This window comes from Cydia pomonella, chromosome 9, assembly GCF_033807575.1.
Source record: "Cydia pomonella isolate Wapato2018A chromosome 9, ilCydPomo1, whole genome shotgun sequence".
In the NCBI taxonomy this organism is placed as follows: Eukaryota; Metazoa; Arthropoda; class Insecta; order Lepidoptera; family Tortricidae; genus Cydia; species Cydia pomonella.
Window position 1 is genome coordinate 9,402,163 of NC_084711.1, and position 17,067 is coordinate 9,419,229.

The 17,067-nt window shown below is 37.1% G+C and overlaps 1 protein-coding gene across 2 annotated transcripts in view; it reads left to right on the top strand.

Moving 5' to 3' along the window:
• The window catches only part of LOC133521295 (potassium voltage-gated channel subfamily H member 8-like), a 70,817-nt gene that overhangs the window by 40,780 nt on the left and 12,970 nt on the right, over positions 1 to 17,067 (top strand). The window contains exons 2-9 of one of the 2 annotated variants that reach the window (XM_061856175.1): positions 5,322 to 5,431; positions 7,407 to 7,527; positions 10,601 to 10,738; positions 12,488 to 12,672; positions 12,783 to 13,017; positions 13,094 to 13,257; positions 13,449 to 13,665; positions 16,712 to 16,891. In XM_061856175.1, coding sequence (XP_061712159.1) covers positions 5,322 to 5,431; positions 7,407 to 7,527; positions 10,601 to 10,738; positions 12,488 to 12,672; positions 12,783 to 13,017; positions 13,094 to 13,257; positions 13,449 to 13,665; positions 16,712 to 16,891 — 1,350 coding nt within the window. Of the gene's footprint in view, positions 1 to 5,321; positions 5,432 to 7,406; positions 7,528 to 10,600; positions 10,739 to 12,424; positions 12,673 to 12,782; positions 13,018 to 13,093; positions 13,258 to 13,448; positions 13,666 to 16,711; positions 16,892 to 17,067 lie in introns of both variants that reach the window. The other variant, XM_061856174.1, reaches the window with a different exon arrangement.

The following is a 17,067-nucleotide window of genomic DNA, read 5'->3' on the forward strand; positions in this document are numbered from 1 at the left end:
GGTAATACCCAAAATTTCAAAAGTAAAGATATAATTCCGACCGAATATTCTCGTTTGGTGTACCTCGCTGGCATGCTACACCGCGATTGGTTGATGAGTTCGCATCACGCGCGCGATTGGTCGCAAGTCGCAACTAGTTGCGTTGGACTGCACGCTTGGCTCGGATTCGAGCACAGCGGTGTCGCGAAGTAATATATAATAAGTCAATGTTAATATGTACCTGTAAGTTAGTAACTCTTTTCGAGATATAAATTATTGTTTTACTACCTTTTTTGAGATTTGCCATTTTATTAATCCATCATCTTTCACCTCAAAGGTTTTTCGAGAGCTGAATAGGTACTTTGTATGCCTAATTTCTCTCATTTTCACTGTTAGTGATTATTTAATATTTGAAACAGTTTTTCTTGTGATTGTGGCCTTGATAAAATATTGGTTTTTAACTTTTTAACATAAACAATCTTCATTTTATCATCATATTAAACATCAGTCGGGATGGGAAAGCTGCTTCAACTCTCAACATCATACGAGCTTTCGCAGAATAGGTACTCGTATCTCGTGTATGTGGGTATACATTGTGTCGTACCGTGTAAAAAGGACTTAAGCGCGGTTGGCGCTTATACCATTATAAACGACGCTTCAAAGCTAAAATAACAATCCACAACATAAGCGCCGATTGTACTAAGTTCCTTTTTAATACTGAATGCGATATGATCATTGGTTGTGCGTCTGAGCCAACCGAGGGCAATCAAAACTTCGGCTTCCACTTTTAATACTTGTGCCGTGCTTGTGCCTCTTGCTTTATTCGAGAGATAGGTATGTTTGCGTTTGTGACGACACGTTCTAACTGCTATATAGATAACAACGACGTTGGCCAAAATGTACGCAGAGGTTTCGTATATTCGTATACTTACGGAACTTAAAAACAAATTAAGTATATGGTTTTCTATACCTGCGACGACCTGTCTGGCCTAGTGGGTAGTGACCCCGCCTATGAAGTCGATGGTCCCGGGTTCAAATCCCGGCAAGGCCATTTATTTGTGTGATGGGCACGGATATTTTTTCCTGAGTCATGCGTGTTTTCTATGTATAAGAGGGAAGAATAGCTTTGCAATCCTAGCGAAAAAACGATACTTGTTCTATGAAATTCCATTATGGAAGAAAACATTTTCCACTAACTAAATCTCAATAAATCACTTTAACTGCAGTTTGATGTCGATCGCTTCAGCATAATATATCCTAGGTTTATAGGTGTCGCTTTAAAAAAAAAGTGTATTGCAAATTTTGAAAAAAAGGAATACCTATAAACAGTATAAACCTAGTTTTTCATTGTGTCAATAACATAAAAAAAAATCATGAAGAATGGAAAATCTTTCAAATGTCCGTCCTGTTTAAATATCGACCTATCTATGTTGCCTACAGGCACTGCAATCGCCTAAAGGTACTGATACACATGCTCTATAATAGCATGCTTAAAAGTGTGCTTATGAGCATGCTTGGTTTGAGCGTACTTATGCACTGTTCACATTTGCTACAAATAAGCATGCTAATTTTGAGCATACTCACGAATAAGCATGCTCAAAGCAAATACTCCGAATACACATGCCATTTAGTAGCGTGCTCTCTGCCACGAACGATGGACGACGTAGCTTTCCGCCTAGAGCTCAATAAAATAATTCTTTTGGTGGCGATACAATGCATCACCAACGTTTTGAGAAATAGAAAGAAGAAAAAAAGCAGAAAGATTTGGGTTCGTGATTGGTTGACCAGGAGACAAGACCTTGGAGCTAGTGTACGTTTGATAAGAGAAATGCGAGAAGAAGATATTGCGGGTTATAAAAATCATTTGCGTATGCTTCCACATCAATTTGACTTTTTACTAAGCAAGGTTGAAAGTGCTATACAGAAACAAGACACTCACATGCGAAATGCTATTCCGGCTAAATTGAAATTAGAAGTGACATTAAGATATTTAGCAACTGGAGATTCTATACATACATTGGAAGCACTATACAGAGTTGGAAGATCTATTATATCGCAATTTTTGGAGTGTCCCCTAATTAAAGTCTGTGACCGTACGGTTACAAATATGTAATAGAAAGTTCAATCAAAAAATATCAATTTTATTTTTAATAGGTAGGTAAGTTTGAAGTTAATAATCTATATGTATCCATGCTTGTAAATGCGAAAGTGTGTCTGTCTGTCTGTTACCTCTTCACGCTTAAACCGCTAAACCAATTGAAATGAGATAGTTTAAATCCCAGGGAAGGACATAGAATATTTTTTATTCCGAAATTTTGAAGAGTTCCCGAGGGACGCGCGATAAATGACTTCCACGCGGGCGGAGCCGCGGGCAGAAAGATAGTAAGTATATAAACTCTTCCGTTACTGACTCACTGACAGACAACGTTCAGCCGAAACTACTGGTCGTAGAAAGCTCAAACTTGGCATCTAGGTTCCTTAGGGAGTATAGGGTAGCACTAAGAGAGGACTTCCCGAAATTCCTACGGGAACGGGAAAAACGGGATTTCGCAAATGAAGTTGCGGGCACACACTAGTAGATTATAAAGTTAGTAAAATTATGTAGGCCTATGAACTTACCAATTTGGTTCCGACAGTTTGCCGATATTCGCCAGCCGTATCTCCCATAAAAAAATAAAAAAATAAAAATTATTTATTTTCAGATTCCTCCGATCCATAGATTGTTAGTTACAAGACACTTATAAAACTACATTAGTAAACTATCTTATATTACAGGTTTCATACAAATATCTATTTCTTAGGTCGTATGATATGGAGTTCGGTATAACGGCGGAGAATATCCGAATCCCACCTCTCTGCTATCATTCTCAGGATGCTGTTTGCGCTCCCCCTCATCCGCCTCACCACAGATGCCGTCTTCTTCCTCACTATAGCATAAAAGTCCTCTACAGCGGCATCGGCAAACATTCCAGAGGCGCTACAGAATCGAGGAAGCCCAAACAGCATTCTGAAAATGTTATTATATTGGATACGCAGGGTATTATAAGTCTTCAGCCTGAAACTGGCCCACAGGCCACACGTGTAAAAACTTTGACAGTAAGCTTTGAATAAAGTCAGCTTCACTTGGGCACTACAGCGTGCGAACCTGTGTGCCAGCATCCCACCTCGGACCGACAACGCTCTGCGCTCCCTCTCGATATCAAGATCGTCTTTCAGGTCCTCGGTCACAATATGCCCTAGGTATTTGAAATGTGTGGCACGATTCAAAGGATATCCGTTCAACATTATTTTGGGCGTGTAGGCTGGACACTTTAATTTACCCCTAAAAATCATGAACTCGCTTTTGGCAGCGTTGTATTTCAAACCGTGCTGCTGCGCATAAGTCTCACATGTTTCAATTAGCTTTTTTAGCCCTGATACTGATGGGCTCAACAGCACCATATCGTCCGCATAACTTATATTATTTACACAAACGTTATCAATTCTACAGCCGGCATGAATGCTGCTGAGCCCCTCAATCAGTTCATTTATATACATACTAAATAATCTAGGCGAGGTTAGCCCCCCTTGCCTTACCCCACACTTTAGCACATATGGATCTGAATATTCTTTAGCCCATTTTACCACGTTTATCTGCTTACTATACCAGTGCGACATGATTCCCGTCACAGCCGGATTTATGCCTGTCTCTTTCAATTTTGAAAGAGACAGGCATAAATCCGGCTGTGACGGGAATCATAATACCATACCACCAACGCGTAACCATAAACGCGTGCATTTCTTGAAACCATGGCATCGACGGACGGTACACGCCAGCAGCCCCCGCGCCGGACCGCTTCGAACTTTCTATTTTTTTAAGTTCATTATGATAAATAGACCTTAAATTTTTTATTTTGGTTTTTAAGATCTTTAAAGTTAGAGTAGAATCATTCATATTGTTTAACAAGTCGTCGTAAGCATTGTTTCTTGCGATGTTATTTTTATATTGAGGTGACCGTGGGTTCCAAAGGCATTCATTATTTCTGTATAAAGTAATAAAACGTATGGTTTTCTCGTCACCCCAGCGAGACATTTTGGCAGACGCAGGCACATGCACCTGTTGCAAACAACAGATCGATACTAGCATGCTTATTAGCAAACGTGTTCACACTTGCTATTACCATTCCCCTCTCTACCCCCGCCTCAGGTAGCACGCTCAAAAATAGCAGGGCGTGCTATCTTTGAGTATGCTACTAAAAAGCATGCTAATTATGAGCACATCGTAGACACACATGCTAATAGGTAGCATTTGCTCAATAGTAGCATGCTTTCGTGCTAGTAATTAGCATGTGTATCAGTACCTTAAGTGATTTTAATATCAGCAATAGCACTAAAAGGACGATGTAATTTAAATCAAAAGAGCGCTTCAATTTCCCGAGGCTCGACCGAAATCAATCTCGTTTTGTGTACTTTCTTCAAAGGCTTTCATCAAATTTTGTTTCAACAATGATATGTAAGCAAACTCGAAATAAAATTATAAAGTTACAGTTTATAAGGAGCTAACAACTTTTCAACAAATGTCAATTACGATACCGAAATCCGACACTTACCTACTGAAGAAAATTTCAGATTTACCTTGGCGTGAAAATTTCGCATCTTTTCACCCTTGAATGGAAAAATCTAGATCATTATTATTAGGAACGCAAATCCTCCCCCACCGTGAAGAAAATTAATTAAATTCTTATTGAAATGGAAAAAACTGATAAGAACGAGTTATTCTTGTGCACCTGATTCTGACGCAATTTCTGTAATGTCTCCTTTAGTAATTGTATTTACAACCGTTAAAGCTTTATGGGGAAATATTTTTTTCTATTTAATCTAATCTCTATATATTTTGTACGTCGTTTCATATTTTGTTTGAACAAATGTAATCATTTATTCAAACAAAATATTTTTTTCTTCACTGACATACCTGATTATGTAGCTCTGATCTTAATTATTCGAACGATATGGGTATGCCCATTAACCTATGTACATTAACCTCCCACTTTTAATATTTACTTATTTCATGAGCCAACTGTACAATTGGCTCTGTTTGCAAGAACGGACGGATTTTCTAATATAAATATAATTTTCATTGACACTGCAAAAGCTAAATTAGAGAAGTCGCTTTAACTTTTTATAACTCCTAATGGATTGGTGGTGGAGAGCCAAAAAACTCGAACCGTTTTTCCACAAAGTGAGCACTGCTAGCTTGCTGTTTTTGACACTTCCTTCCACTTTTGAACTCTGTTAACAATTATTAGCTCCATTGTAAAGGCTCTAGTGTTATTAAATTAATGAAAGTAATCGTTTGTCGACAGATAGCAACTTCGTGCTGGGCAACGCGCAGGTGCCGTCATACCCGATCGTGTACTGCTCGGACGGATTCTGTGAACTGACGGGGTGGGCGCGGGCACACATCATGCAGAAGGTGGAGTCATCGTTTTGAATTTTGTTAGAATATATGTATAACGTTCTCCGGCTATCATATGCATGAGTGATGGAATAAATATATGAATATGAATGAATAAATAAATGAACGAATGATGAATGAATGACTGAAGGGTTGTTTATTTGCGGAATATAGATTACAATAAGTATTATTTCTTTTTATTACGTTTTCGATTAACAAATTATTAGATTAAAATGTAAATATAGGTACAATAGAATACAAGCTTAAACTTATTAAAAACTAAATATTCAGCGAGGAAATGCTGCCAGTATCTTTGGCACCATGCCCCAGGATGCCTTTAGATATACATTTTTACGATAAGTTGTTACAATTTTAATTATATAATCCAAGCAAGTAACACTTTGCTTGATAAGTCCGGTCACTGTGAATAATGCCCACATCAACTGCATTATTAATCACTTTGACCGATCAGTGTGAATGATTACCAACCTACCTTGGACAATGTAATGAAACAATATTTAGAACTGCAGTTCAAAGTTTATTATGGTCAGGAATTTATCAGATTCCATGGTAGACAGCGAAAGATCATGGCAAGCTATGAAGACCTTTTGTGAAGACGTACAACAACAGTAGGAAATGGAGGAACGTGCCAGGGAGATCGACCCAATGGCTGACCAACGACGCCACAAGCGTGCTTGGCGCAGACGGGTCATACACGACCGCCGTCTGCCTACGTAGGTTGACCTCAGAATGACAGCACGGGGACGCCTGCCATTCATCACACATGTGGTCCCAGAGAGGGCGACCGTACTTGACACAGTAAATATAACCCGGAGGCGGTGCTCTGCAAACACGGACTGGTGCTGGGGGATTGTGTAGTGGGTAGACTTGGGGTCCCATAACAATCCCTATAACAAGGAGTCCCACATAACCACTCGGATTCATCCCCGCACCCGAGTGGTACCTGCGTATATTGCATTATTCTCCTCCTAAAAATAACAAAAAAAGGTTTTTATCACATTGCCCGGCTAGAAGTAGGGTAGTATTCATACTGCCCCGTCCAAGTGATAAATTCAAGAAAACCTTGATTTATTAAATGGACCACATATCGTTGGGCATTATTAATATGGACCGGCTAAAGTAATAAATTTCGGACTTTGTCCAACGTTCTAAGGCATTATTCGTAATCATCGGTCATTATTTATACTGACTGCCCGGTTAATCAAGTTGCCTGTAAAAGATTGTTAGTGTCAATGTGGCCAAATATATCGTAACGCACTATTGAATGCTGACTGTACAAGTAGTACACAATGTTGTAGACAGCAGATGAAGCACGATCGTATTTTTATCACTTATCATTATGCCTGTCACGTTCTAACAAGTATGAAAGTGCGAAAATGACAGGCATAGTATAAAACGGCAAGAGATAAAAATGCGACCGTGCTACAGCCGCAGCTCCTCCACGAAGCCTAGCAAAGTTTTTAGATTGCTAACTGCCTCCTTTATTATAGTGTGCACGGAGTCCCTAGGTATATGCTCCTGTATACTTCTACCTGTTTGCAGTCTAGTTTCCTCTTCTTCCATGCTCTGCACATGGGGCTACATAAACATAATCAAATTAAAAGCTATGCTAAAACTTACAAGTTACAAGTAACTGGCCATAGCATGTAGCTGAAATCGGCCACAATTTTTTTGATGAAACTGTAGGTTCCGCTTTGTTTACGTCTTTAGAAATAAGATATAAGCTATATCTTTCTCATAAGTAACGTATGTAAATAATACCGTATGGGCGTCATATCAATTGCGAAATCTAAACAAACCAGTACCTTTTCTGACCTACTAGCATGAGTTGCGTTGCGGTCTAACGTGAGTCATCCTTAATGTCTACGTATTTTTCATATCTCAATGGACGGCTAAGCTTATTATTGTCATGCAACTAATTTCCATAAAATATCTGATATGGTTTATATGATAATGTTATTTGCATTTTAAGGGCTGCGCTTGCAAGTTTCTCCACGGCGCGGACACCCGGGACGAACATCGGCAGGAGATCGATGCGGCCCTGGACTCCAAACATGAACTCAAACTCGAACTTATTTTTTATAAGAAAAATGGTCAGTCCCATATTGTAACAATAAACAATAAACCCGACATTGATGATCATACATTTGAATCTGTGCGCACATTTTTTAGCGTGACGCCATGATATTGGTTTCAAATTTAGGCTATTAAAAATAAAACTTCGGGAAAAGTACACAGACCAACCGATTAGGCGGTTTTCTGTGGGAAAGTATGACAAAGTATGGGGGTGACAAGGGGGTGGGTGGGGGTTTCTTCGTTATTTGTATGGCTTTTCCTTTGTCATTTATTTATATATTTATTTGTTATTTATATATTGTTTATATATAGTAATAAATGTAGTATACCTATATATATTAAATATTTGTAGTATATGTATTTTATTTTATTTTTGCACCACCCGTTACCTTGATTATGTTCGCCATTTCTCTATCTGAAGGTTGTCTGGAAGAGATCGCTGTTTAGCGATAAGTCCGCCTGTTGTTACCTACATATTTATACCTTTACATATTTTGTACCATTTTTTTTTTGTAGTGTGCAATAAAGCATTTTATTATTATTATTATTATTATTACCCCGTCTCTCTTTTCACTTCAAGGTACCTACTTATTCCCCACATTTTAGTAGTAGTAGTAGTAAAACCCTTTATTGTACGAGAAATAACCAAAAAAACAAGAAATAAACACAATGAGTACAAAAGCGAACTTATTTATCCCTTCATTTTAGGAATATATATTTTTAGTTTTATGTAGTTTTGTTTAAGTTATATTTTAATGTAGTCTTATTTTTATATTCATAATACAATTGTAATTTATGTTGTAGTGTGTATGTAGATGTCATTTAATTAAACTATGCATCAGGATTTCCTCCGACGCCGACGTATAGAAACCTCTTAAAAAGAAACACTTCTAACCTCGAACCCAAGCCCCCATTTTCAAGCGTCAAGAGCAATAACAATTAGCATACATTCTACTGATTTTTTAATACAAAATGTACTCGTTTTAATTGTTTTTTATGTATATATTAGAACAATATACGATACTTATTATATACTTAGTATCGTAAAGAGGCATGAACAAATTACTGTTTTTATTTGATACTCACTTTTATTTGCTGACTGTACTTCCTTTCTTTACATATATGTGTCGTCTACGAGTATCTATAGTATCAGGTATTCAGGCAATATCTATCTAATGACTGGGGAACCAATCAAAATATTTTATTAAATACTTTTTGATTTGTGTTTTTAACTAGTCACACTACTATACAGGGTGATTCATGAGACGTGAGCAGGACCAAGCCTACACAATTACTAAATGTTAATGAATCGTTCACCGTCATATTTAAGTAAATCAATCACGCTTTTTTCGGTTATCTAACTTATGGACAAATTTGATTATTTACAATCATGGACACCCTACAACATTTAATTAACAAAGATAAACCCTCTTTAACCGTTATGACAGCAGTTAGATTATGAAAAAAATAAAATGTCACAATTGAGTGAGATACGATTTTTCAAAAATACGATGAAACAAAGAGGGTGACCATAAATGTCGTACTTAATAGTACATTACGATACAAGTGCGAAAAATAGGAAATTCGAAACGAGTGGCGATAAATTAAAACACGACCGAAGGGAGTGTTTTAAATCGACACGAGTTGCGAATTACCTATTCGCACATGTATCGTACAACGTTTTACAGTACATATGGCCCTTTAAATGTTCGACACAGTAACGTAATATGCTACTTCTCGCACTAGTGCTATAAAGCCCCATATGTACTGTAAAATATATTTTTTTTAAACAGTAAAAATTAAATTAACGTTAATCTCACAAATACTGGTACGAAACAGTTGCTTATAACTTACTGAATACGCAGGCTTTATCCTGCTCACGTCTACTGAATCATCCTGTATATAAATAAAGAAAAAGTGACCAAAGTCCATCGGTGCCCGAGGCCAGAATCGAACAGGCGTCTTCAGCTTACGCGGCTAACGTTTAGACCACCCGACCTCGGCAGTACCCTTCCCAAATTCTCTAGTATACGCTAACTTTGGAGGCTAGGTGGTTCGATTCCGGCCACGGGCAACGGTGGACTTTGGTCACTTAACAACGTAAGAATACAGTTTTTATAAATATATTTTAAATGCTTATAGGTATCGATATCAAAGTAAAATGGATCTTTTTATCCGATAGACTTCGATTTGCCAGCAATTTCAATAGTCTAGTAATATTCAGCTTTATGAAAAAGCAAAAACTAATTTGGTTCTACAGTTTTCGCTCCGCGGAAAGTGTGCTCCGTGTCGCTATGAAAGAGATTTTTTATGCCCGTGTTTCAGGAATTTCCATATTCACGAATTCATTCAACACTCCTTCACTTATTGCCTACGCGCCATGTTCGCGTAATGCTCACTCAATCTCAGCTTTCGCCGTTGCTTGTTTATATTCTGAACATAAAATTCCTCATAAATATACGAGCTCGAAGACCACGTAATATTGATTGATATCAATTAAAAACGCACATATCACGAGTCAGGGCTACTTTTGATTTCCACTTCAAAAGGCACTGGATGTTTGATAGGGGTTCGAATGGGGAAAGCAATTTATAAAATTACGAACCTTTCTCTTTGACGTCGTCAGTTTGATTACGTTTTTAACGAGGGCGATAAAAAATCCCTTAATGAGTGTCAGAAATAAATTCAGGCTTGTGAAAAACTAAACCAGACTGGATTCTTGCAGTAATAGCTATGCAAAGCTTCGTCCACGCCACAATCGTAAACAAAAACCAATAAGGGGTTTACGATTCCATTCGACAAAATTAAATTTTACAAGCCGGTGCTTCGATGCTGCGTACAACTGGAAACTGTTTGCCATCGCTACTTTTAATGACTATAGGAAAGCTCGCATAGTTATTACGTAGCTATCTAACTATAGATAATTGACAATCCGCAATATATTAAATATTGAGCTAGCTCTATACTATTATTAAGTCTAACTGCGACCTACGTCAGATACCCGCATGCATAGTTAATGCAAAGGCACGCCTTTTAGCTTTTGCATTTCAATTAAGTCGTACCGAAATGAACATTTATTTATATCCACAGGTTCTCCCTTTTGGTGTTTGCTCGACATTGTTCCAATTAAGAATGAAAAACGAGAAGTGGTTTTATTCCTCGCCTCATTTAAGGACATCACTAACACCAAGATGGCCGCCATGACCACTAATGAGGACTTCGACAGCGGTAAGTACTCTCGACATTTTACTTGAGATCATTTTAAAGAAACTGCAAGCTACAAAGATTTACGAGTGAAACCATTTTTTTTGTTCTCGTCGCCTTGTTGTAAGGCGTTTTTGTGAATATCATATATATTGCTGAGTAAAATGTTTGACAATGACGTTTGTGCATTTGCGATGATAACCTCTGCTGGGCACGTGTTATAATGCGGTTAATAGCGTTAGCTTGAGGTCCCCCATAGACTCCTGTTGGCCGTAGCGAGTTGAGCATCACCGCACGGTAAAGTTCGATTTGGAGTGTTGGTAGTCCTAGAACTAGTTTGTATTGTAGATAGAGTAGTGAAGCACACGTCGACACAACACTAGCCTTTTTAATAAAACTCACTTATATCTGATATCTTAAAGTTCATATCTACTTTTAATATGAAATGAAATAAACAAAAAGTATACTAATTCAATCTCAAGTTGAAATAAATGTCTTGTTTATCTATTCGTAAATGTATAGTATCCACGTAGGTTATTTAAGTTAATGTCCACTTTAAAATCTTTTTCTGATAACTTCTAAGTAGGTCTGGCTCAGTGAATTTTTGATTGTATAGACACACTTTACACATAGATATTGTATAAGTAAGTTGTTTCGTGCTTTGTTTAAAACCACCCTGTCTTTCTATTTTATGACGTACCTACTTTATAATCTTCTTCAAACATATGTCGCCAGTATGCAAAAAGAGCGTTCAATGTTTTGCAGTTTTAATTACATTTTAATAGCTTCATTAACTTTTTGTTCAGCGTTTTTATTATTCTCTAATACTAAATTATGTCGTTTATTAATATCTACTACCTTTGTTAAAGTATAATGTCGGCCCATTCGAGTGTTTACAGTTGCAACTTAACTTTACAGACATTATTTTTTAACATTGAAAAACTCAAAATTTGTAGCCGATTATACCTACATATAACCATTATATACCAAGGATTTTTTTTTGTAAAAATAACTGAATTGATGATCGTTTTTATATAGTTAATCGCACACGTGTAACTTAATAAAAATGATATCATTTATGAACTCAGTGCATGTGACACATCTAAGTATGTCTTTTGCAAATTGCAATAATGTACCTACTTGTAGTTATAATAAGTAGTAACTTCGCATGACAATTCGTGGGCACTATCTAATCTTTCGGCATGATCACATGTTAGCTAGTTGCGTACACATTTACACACACATTATTGAGCTAATTTTATGACAACACAAATCATTTAATATTTGTAGCAAGTAGTTATTCACAATGTCAGTTTCATATGCGTTAATATTGTTTGTGAATTATTTCTAATTATCGCCTTCATCAGCTTCGCTGGCGACATTTCGCATTACAGGGTTTTTGCATTAAATATCTAGAAAGAAAATTCCACTCAATAGAACCGCATGATACAATATCTTATTTATTGCCCGAGCTAAACATTTGATTTATCTTCAGGGGACTACTCTGGTATCAATATCAAAAAAAAATATTATTATCTTGTAAGCCAGTGAGTCTTTGCGAATTCTCTTTCTAGGATTTAACTGAAGTAGATTTAAAGAAAACCCTGGATAGCGTAAAATGTAAAAAGAGAAATAGTCAAATAGTCAAAATATTTCGTTTGTGGTCCTCGAGTGATATCAAGATGGTAACAGGGTGGTTTATGCGTACAGGAGCCGCGGTGCGGCCTTCGGCTGGCGTGGTCACTCTAGCGTTATCCCCATTTGTACCCGCAGCGGCACTCTTGGGCGCCCGGTTCCGCGCTGAATCTAGTTGCCTACTTCCAGACCCGAATGGCAATTTGGACCCTGAAGCGCCGTCGCCCGCCAACATGGGCAGACGGCGATCTAGAGCGGTACTTTATCAGCTTTCAGGACATTATAAACCGGAAAAAACGAAGAGCAAAATTAAACTTAACAATGTTAGTAAGGTAACTTTGAAGTACCTACCTACTTACATACCTATTACATTACACTACCGTACTCCGGTTTGTATCATAAGCACACAATGGTAGTCTACTTATTCTTTCAGAACCTGCTTCACTCATCTGATCCACCGCTGCCTGAATACAAAACGTCAGCTATCAAAAAATCAAAATTTATAATATCACATTATGGAGTATTCAAAACATTTTGGGACTGGCTGATACTTATAGCCACGTTCTATGTTGCGGTCGTGGTGCCGTACAACGCCAGCTTCGTTGATGAAGGTCATCCCAGGATCAGCGTCACATCTGACGTTGTGGTTGAAGCTTTATTTATTGTCGGTATGAGAATTTCTTTGCAACCAAATCTTCCTTAAAACTTTTACAAGCCCTTTAAAATGATTTATTCACATTTCAGATATACTACTTAACTTCCGAACAACTTTTGTGAGCAAGAAAGGAGAAGTGGTGTCGGATTCTAAGGCAATAGCTTTTAATTATTTAAGGTCGTGGTTCGTGGTGGATCTGCTGGCCGCGCTTCCCTTTGACCTACTTTACGCATCTGACGTGTACAGCGGCGCGGTAAGCTGAGTCGCCCAGCCGACTAATTAATTTAAGCGTTGTTATTTAAATTAATTATCGCTTAAACTAAGAACACCACCGGGTCGTTTCTCGCCTTGTCGAGTCGGTCACGTTTGCGAATGACAATTTAACTTGATTTAAAACGTTTGTAAGTGTAAGTAGGGCAAACACTGAAGTTAACTGTGTTGCAGGAATCTACTCACGGGAACGTGCATTTAGTGAAGCTCACGAGGTTGTTGCGCTTGGCGAGGCTGCTGCAGAAGATGGACCGATACTCGCAGTACTCGGCCCTCATTTTAACGCTTTTGATGTTGTCATTCTCGCTCGTCGCGCACTGGCTCGCTTGTATCTGGTTCATTATCGCCGAAAAGGAAATTGAAAATCACAGAAACGAGAGCTGGGATCTAGGTATGTAATGTAAATACGTGCCCCAGTAGGTATACGTTTGCGCTTGGCACATGCGAATCTAAATAGAAATATTTGTGATCGGGGTCGGTATTGCCAGGGACTGATTAGGTAATAATTTTGAAAGGGAATAGAATGTTTGTAATCATGAGAACTTATCGCTTGCTAAGCGTTTCACACCTACTGTAAATAAATATAACGATGGTTAGTCGATGTTCAATCAAAGCTGGTATATCACATATCTTGATCAAAACGAGTATATTAAATCAAATATAAAATAAAGTTGTTTCCATGCCACACATTATTAATACATAAAATATGTTGGATTTCCAATGAATAGGGGCAAGCATACAAGAAGTTGACTCTGAAATTTGTGCTTAATGCTAAAGCCATAACTCTTAATTAACTTCGTGTAATGTAGCGTGAACTTGCGCGATTCCAGCATCATTTCATTACCTCGCTTTTAAGTAACAAATATCGTTTAATTACGCCTTAGTAAATACCCGCGTAAATCAATTTACTTACTTTCCCTTGACACTTTTGACTTTGATTAGATTTTATTACTTAATGATGTGGGTTTATTAAACGGTAAATTGTAAATTTTAGCCTATCCTTAGAACCAAATTAAATGATAAATTTTAATTCTAAAATAAATTGTGAATAACGAGCACCAAACGAAGACCAAAATTACCAAATAGGAGAAATAATAAATAAATAAATAAAAATAAAAAATAAATTTATTCAGGTGTCAACCCATTACATTACAATAATAATTACAACGCAAATATATACACAACGCAAATATACAATTAAACTAAGACTAAAGTTAAAGCTAATTAGGTAAATAGTACAGTCAGCGTCAAATACTTTGTAGCAACCAAAGTAGCCAAATAGTTCGGTACACCATATATTTAGTACCTATGGTGTACCGAACTATTTGGCCACTTTGACTGCTACGAAGTATTTGACGCTGACTGTACAGCAGAGCTTGCTCATACAGTAAGTAGCAGGTTGCATACACTACTTTAACAATGCTGTTCGCCGATTGGCTCACTCTCCCGACAAACGACCAGCGACCGCGCGGGAATGCAATTTTGACTGTTTCATTCTAAATAATTAGAGAAAAATTCAGAAAGTGAGTGCACATAATTTGTTTGTGATAAATTGTTTAATATAACGTGACATTCATATAAGAATATGAAAAAACTTTGCAAAATTGACTCGAGTTAGATACAAAAGGACGACCTTCAACTTTCGTGAAAATGTTTGGACCTAAACTGGTGTGTTAACAATTTAGCACTTATTTCCATAAAATAAAAAACATTCATATATTCATTCAAGATATTTGTAAAGCATTACCTATATTCCATTGCACATAGGTACTTACCCAAAATCTATAAGAGAGTTCAATGAGCGGGTGGACGAAAACCGATATCTATACATATAGGTATTTTGCGACGATTAATAGTTTTTGTAGTTTTAGTTTTTCTTTAATATAATTTTTAATCGCCAGCCGCCGCTGACCAGCGTATAAGCGAATTTTGGCATAGTTGTAGGGAATGGTGTATTAAAGAACATACTAAAACTACTGATGGGTGGGGGTGAAGCTAACGGGTAGGAGGGAGTTCAAAGGTCCCTTTTAATAGTTATTCGTAAACAACTCGTAAAAGGTGCTCAACAGCATAAAATATTCTTTTCATAAGTAATCTAATTAAATTTTCTACAAAAAACATTGTACTCAGTTTTTTGCTAGGATCAATATTTAAAAATATATAAGAAGGGAAAAGGGATTCTATCTATACATAATTTGTGTAACACTTGGCACGATTGTCCCTTATATCGTATTTAGTTGATCTAATGCCCCAACCACAAGATTAACTTTTGGCTTGTTTCTACCTACCTGAAGCTGTCATGTCAAGTTTGGTATCATTTTCATATAAATCAGGGACGAAATTCATTTATCCAACATTAGTAGTACACTTTCATACAAAAAAATGGATTCGTGCACAAAAATATGAAATATATATTTTCTTTTCAATATTTTGCCCTTTACAATCACATGTGGCGATTAGCACATTTCGGGGTTGGTCCCATAGTAAAAGTTGCTCAGTGTGACCTATATATTTACCCCGCATTTATAAATCATTGCAGGTCACTAAATAAACATCCTGTATAAACATTTTTACAAATTTTATTTTTATTCTGAAAAGTATCACTTGAAACTAAGCGTTCATATTCTTTCTTTCTTCTTCTTCCTCGCGTTGTCCCGGCATTTTGCCGCGGCTCATAGGAGCCTGGGGTCCGCTTGACAACTAATCCCAAGATTTGGCGTAGGCACTAGTTTTTACGAAAGCGACTGCCATCTGACCTTCCAACCCAGAGGGTAAAGGGTTCATATTCTTTCTTTGAAAAAAAAAAATTTTTAGCGCACGGAGGTGGTAATTCTCATACAAAGGGAACTATGGCCAAGGTTAACGATTACTGAATTTGGCCGGTCAAACGTATGAATATAATGCTTGTATATTTTTTTATGCCTTTTTGGCCTTTTTTTGGTACATTTTTGTGTGTGTGTGTGTGTGTGTTTATTTTTATATTATACAAACTTTGACTGTTTGTGGTGATGGAAAAAATCTGCAAATTATGTAGATAGGTAGACAAATAAACCTAATGTTAAGACCAAGATAGGTTATTTATGGTTGGTTGATATGCAGCAGTAGGCCCGCTTTACAGTTTAGGACACTTCAAAACAGTCAAAAACTAAGGTATTAAGTATAAGGTATTTTGTGTCTAAACTAAAATCAAATGCTCCGTATGTTAGGTATTGTTTTATCTTTTATCCGAGTGAAATGGAACAAACAGCTTAATTTAAAGATACTCAGACATCACATTATTTAAGTGCATGTTTCCTCTTCCTTTCCAAACAGTATAATACGAAACCCATAAATACTCTTGTTGATTTTAAACAGGTTAATTTTCGATTAACCCAAAGCGTGAATGTACGTGGAGGTTATTTTTAATGCGTGTAATCGATTTCTCGGTACGTATACAGGGTGGATAAACAATTTGGCAGAGCGGCTCAAAGTTCCGGTGCCGGAGATATCACACAGTGAGAGCTACGTCACCGCACTGTACTTCACTTGCTCTTCTCTCACCAGCGTTGGCTTTGGAAACGTCTCCGCTAACACTTTACCTGAGAAAGTATTTAGCATACTTACTATGCTCATTGGAGGTAAGTTTAACTTATGAATACTATAATAAGATTAATAAGTCAATCCATATTATACTTTTTTCTGTGGTATTTTATACGATCTTGATATAATAGAGAGCTTTTCAGTCGAGTACCGTGCTTCGGCCTAAGTAAGGTACGATATTGAAAAACTTGATTGATTCTATGAGTCAACTGAA